Below are 5201 nucleotides of genomic sequence, written 5' to 3' on the forward strand. Positions count from 1 at the left end.
TCGTTGGATGCTTCAAGACTCTTATCACAATGGCGTTAAAGGGTAATTGAAGACTCATGACGGAGAAAAAACATTCGTAAAAAGGAATGGCTCAATATTCATACTAGCTGCATATCCTTTCAACCTCAGTTGGGCTCAAGACTATCTAGTAAGAAGATGGACTAACTTTAGTAAAGGCATCATCAAGACCACCTATTTTGGCGTAAATAGAAACAATGGTAGAGAAAACAAAATCCACTTAAGAAAATGGCACACCCTTTTGAGATTTGTGAGCATTCTTTTGTGATTTCTTACCTATATTACACTAACTTTTTAGATGCAGGAAAAATGAAACACTAAATAGGATGCTGACGACTAAACTGAAAAAATGACTCAAAGAAAGAAACACTGACTCTTTGAGGACTATATTATAACATGCAAAAAGAAATAGGGTCTATCAAAATGTCAAATCATTCACACCCAACACTCAAGTATCTCGAGTTCCAAGAGTCATAATGATGACGCTTTCAAAAAGACATTTGAAGTATGAAGCATTAAATGCACGAATCCCCAAAGGATTTAAGCGTTTTTTCTTGCTCTTCCAAACGTAAAGGTGAAAGTGGTCGGCAGCTAAAGCAGAAGTAATAAACTCATGTCTTGTCGAGCATATGCACATGCTTGGGGGAAACTGTTATGGGCCAGCCATATCGACCCTGACACTATGATGGACTAATATTGCTTCCAGAACCTTCTTAGCAAGAGCACTTTGCCCATGATAGTAACATAAATCTCAACTACAAGTGCATTCAATGACTCTCCCTAATTCACTTCTAACTAATAGGAGTTTGTTATTTTCTCTCTTTACTATATATAAAGAAGACACACATTCAAGTGAGCATTGTAATGCTAATCTTACAGGTTTCAATTCACTATTCTTTCTCACGTACTAACTTAAGCGTTGAAGTACTAATCTTTCAAATTTTCTCTCCACGACACTGAAAACTCAGAACCACCCTCACTTCCGATCATTTCTCCATCAACATGTTTTGTCAAAATGATTTAAAGATGAGCTACAAAAATAAATGAAATTTAAAAGCCACTATTATTATTTTTTTTAATTTATCATATGTTTGAAATATTGTGTAAAATGGTATATTACCAAAGTTTGATATTTTTTTCTTCTTCTCAATAAACTTACATAAACATAAACATAAACATTCTTTGGCTTCTTCACTTTACGTCGTCGTTCGCTCTGCCGTCCCTACATCGCCGCCGTTCACTTCTAACCTGCCTCCGCCACCATCTTAATAGCTCCACTGTTTCATCTCGGTAACTTCTAACTTCAACCATTTTTTCTTCCCCAATTTTTCCAATAATCCTTAATTCGAATTACTCACTCTTTCTCTACAATTAAAATCTGCTTCGTATCTCTCTCTCTCACTATCGTCAATTAATACCTGATTTTGTTGTTTAACCACAAGAATGGCATTGAGAATCGCAATTCTACGGGACACTGGAAGGAAATTTGGCGGCATTTTAGGGTTCAATAGGGTTTTTCATTCCGTGCCTCAATCTCCTCCTTTATCTGGGAGCATTGACCATGGGATTCCGTCAGTGCTACCCGTTTTGCCTGAATTTAGTTCCCCTAATTTCTCTTTTGGTGGCTCTATGGAGCTCATGGCTGTTCCAAAGAGGAAGGTAGAGTATTTCATTGTAGACATATGTTGAATTTTACTGATGAATTGCACTCTATTATCTTTTTCAATTTTGCATTTTATAGTTTTTGTGATCGTTTTGTTTGTCATTGTAGGTTTCTCCTCATAAAAGAGGAATTAGAAATGGACCAAAAGCTTTGAAGCCTGTTCCTGTGCTTGTTCTGTGCAAGTAAGCAATTGAGTGTTTGTTTACCGTTAATGCTCACTTTTTTTTTTGTTATGTTCTGCAAATATGTGCGATTTCTTTTGATTAAATAGTACTAGAGTCCTTGAACATTAGATATTTGAGTGATTTAGGTGGTTTGGACATGTAGAGAGAAGATCCGTTGATTCTGTGGTAAGGAGAGTAGATCAGATGGAGAGAAATCAAACAATTAGAGGTAGAGGTAGACCTAGACCTAGAAAACCTATAAGAGAATTATTAAGAAAGATCTTGAGATTAACGATTTGGATATAAGTAATGGTCCTGGATAGAATATTATGATGAAAGTTGATCCATGTAGTCGACCTCATTTAGTGGGATAAGTCTTGATATTTGTTGTTGTACTAAATAGTTTTGATTGATTTATATCCTTTTCTTATTTAACCGACCATAATAGTTTTTGAAATGGAGAAAAAAGTGATTTGTCTGGGATGCGTGGAGTTTTTTTATTTTTAGAGGATAGGCTGAAGCTGAAGTACACTTCTCTATTGCTTCTTCTAAAACGAAACTGTCCCGAAGATGGAGTGCAATCTAAACTTTTTGCTTGATATTATTACCATCTCCCTTATTTTCACCCAATCTCTTTTGTTGTTACTTTAACCAACAGATAACAGTTGGGAAAAGATAAAAGTTTATGTATGGTTAAATGAGTCCCCTTCACTGAATATCTCCAACAAGTTGTTTTGTTGCTAGTTATTCTCCCTCTTGCCCTCAAATGCAACTAGCTGAGATCCATTATACATTATGGTGCTACTTCATAAGGAAATAATCTATAAAGTTGCAAATATGCTGATATGATTTTTTTTAGTTGTATGAAGCTATTAGATCCCCGTAATTTTTTTCTAGTTTCTACTGCTACTCAAACTTTTCAGATAAGTTAGATAGTTTCCCGCAATATTATTCTATTTGATCTTCGTACTGATGCATTGGTTGAACAGGGACAGCATTTTTCTAACAAGTAGTTGAGTAATTAGATAAAAAGTGGTCTTACTTAAAGCAGATTTTACATACTTATGTATTAACATTTAAGTTTTAACAACACATAGCTTTTGCTTTGTTGTAGACTAGTTAGCTTTTGATTTGTTGTAGCCTGTAGGATAGTGCGTACTGTAATAACAACTTTGTTCAAAATATTAGAGAATGTAGAAATTTGAAAGTTGTGTTTGTTCTTTGTTTGATCAAAATAGCTAAAAAATAGAGTTTAAGCGGAAAGAGATGCCATTAGAAAACAATGCTAATCAGTTTAATTTTCTTCACGAGTTTGATGACCCAACAATAACAACAACCAAGCCTTATCCCTTTAAGTGGGGTCTGCTACATGAATCAACTTCCACCAGTTTTTTGTAGATGATCTATGTCATAGAGATTCGAAAAAAATTTATGTTGGTTGTCGACTGCCTAACACAACCCTCTCCTTTTATCCGGGCTTGAGATCGACTACGAATAGCAAAGCTAACATAGGCAGGATTGTGAGTTTGATGAACCATAAAAAAAAATGTTTGTGTGTCAGAATTTGTGACATTTTAATGGTTTTACTCAGTTTTGTTATTATAAAAGTGCACATTTATTGGACACGGTCCATTAGCACATATTTCCTGTAGCTTATGTCGGACTCGGTTTTGTTTTTCTTTACAACATTAACACGTTCTATTTGTTGATTTCCCTTTTTCTTTAACCATTTTAGCTGTCCTATTTGTGAGCCTTGTTCTGAAATTTTGAAAGCTATTCTTGGTCAGACTGCGCTGAGGATGTTAATGATTTATCTATTAGAATTCTATGAATGTCATATATGTGCATAATTCTAGGAACACATGATTGAAATTCAATCATCATTTTCTTGCTAGCTCATTGATGACAAGAGAGAAAGAAAAGGGGGTCTTAAAGGTTAAAACTGTATGCTTCTGTGGTGTCTCTAAGCTTGCACTAACAAATTCAAAAAACATGTCTATTGTTTACACGACTTAGATTGATTAGCTACTAAGTATCGTATGAGAATACAAGTCTATTATATGCGGTTGATAAAAGATTAAATTCATGTAAATTTCTAGTTCAAAATTTCAGATATGATTAATAACTTCACTTCTGCTGCAGGGGTTGTGGTCGTGTCAGGCTTCCACATTTCTACTGTTGCAGTGGGAAACCAAATAATGAAAATAACGGTGAAGAGAATCACGCAAGCAGATAAAGCTGTTTGTGATGAAGCACCAGATGTTAGTTGAAGGGCAAAGAAACTTCATATGTAGGTCTTGCTTTTGATTGTTAGCCACTTGATGGAATAGGTTGTGTGGTAGTAATGCACTGTAATGCATTACTTCCTTCTTAAGAACAAATTTGATTTTTGGATTGTATGGGTTCTTTAAAAGATAAATGGATCAGAAATTTTGGATATGGTAATTTGCTTCCATTAAATAACAGTTTTTAATATGAATTTGTTCTTTTGAAGCTACACAGAGGTCATTACTAACCGCTAAACTCTAGGATTGTGGTCCGAGTTCACTTCACCAAGTAGTGTTTGTAATTTGTATGAACCAAACCGAACCATAATAAAAGTTTATAACCATAACTAGTAAAGGACCCGTGCGCCCGCACGGGTCACGTAAAGTCGATAAATATTAAATAAATATTATATAGTTATGATTAAAAATGTATATTAATTTATACGAATTAATAGAAAAAAATTTCAATGTTGATTGTCATACAAATATTAATTTAATTTATTAAGTTGTAGTAGTTGTCAGGATAAATATAGATTTGTTAATTGCTATTAAACCAAATATATGGTAGAAAAACATGTTTGTCCTGCCGGGTATGCCTGTAATTTTTATTAACAAATATTATAAAATAAAATATATTATATACCAAAAAAACATATTGGTTTAATAATTTGATTAGATTTAATAAATTAAATAATATTATGTTTGTTAAATTTGTGTAGTAATTTAGAAGTTATATGCTATAGTAATTCAGAAGTTATTAAACATATGATCTCTAATATCTGTTCAATTTAAGTAAATATTTTGTCGGCCCGTCAGAAAAATAGGTTCGTCCCATCGAGTATGGCTATAATTTTTAAATTCTTGTGTATTGTAAATTTATGAATTCTGTTGATATTATATGATTTTATCATCTAATATAAAATAAAGTCTAAATTACAGTTTTAGTCCTCCTGTTTTGGTATTTTCATGATATTGGTCCCCCTATTTTCTTTTTAAACAGTTTTAGTCACATGACCTAACATGAACAGTTGGTTCAAAATTGGGATGGGGGACCAAAACTGTTTAAAAAGAAAATAGGGGACCAAAATC

The 5201-nt window shown here is 33.4% G+C and overlaps 1 protein-coding gene across 1 annotated transcript; it reads left to right on the plus strand.

Annotated features, from left to right (window-relative positions):
* The first annotated feature begins 1155 nt into the window (after window positions 1-1155).
* On the plus strand, window positions 1156-4342 carry LOC131617399 (uncharacterized). Its single transcript, XM_058888693.1, has 4 exons — window positions 1156-1308; window positions 1461-1677; window positions 1790-1863; window positions 3988-4342. Exons 2-4 carry the CDS (start codon window positions 1462-1464, stop codon window positions 4079-4081), a joined length of 384 nt encoding a protein of 127 aa, XP_058744676.1. The 5' UTR covers window positions 1156-1308; window position 1461; the 3' UTR covers window positions 4082-4342.
* Window positions 4343-5201: the final 859 nt, after the last annotated feature.

Source organism: Vicia villosa, linkage group LG7 (genome assembly GCF_029867415.1).
Source record: "Vicia villosa cultivar HV-30 ecotype Madison, WI linkage group LG7, Vvil1.0, whole genome shotgun sequence".
Lineage (NCBI taxonomy): Eukaryota > Viridiplantae > Streptophyta > Magnoliopsida > Fabales > Fabaceae > Vicia > Vicia villosa.

Excerpts from the sequence above, each read along its gene's own strand:
- LOC131617399 (XM_058888693.1), top strand. The coding sequence starts at position 1,462 with ATGGCATTGAGAATCGCAATTCTACGGGACACTGGAAGGAAATTTGGC. Across the intron at positions 1,678-1,789 it reads TGGCTGTTCCAAAGAGGAAG|GTTTCTCCTCATAAAAGAGG; the intron begins GTAGAGTATTTC and ends TTGTCATTGTAG. Across the intron at positions 1,864-3,987 it reads CCTGTGCTTGTTCTGTGCAA|GGGTTGTGGTCGTGTCAGGC; the intron begins GTAAGCAATTGA and ends CTTCTGCTGCAG.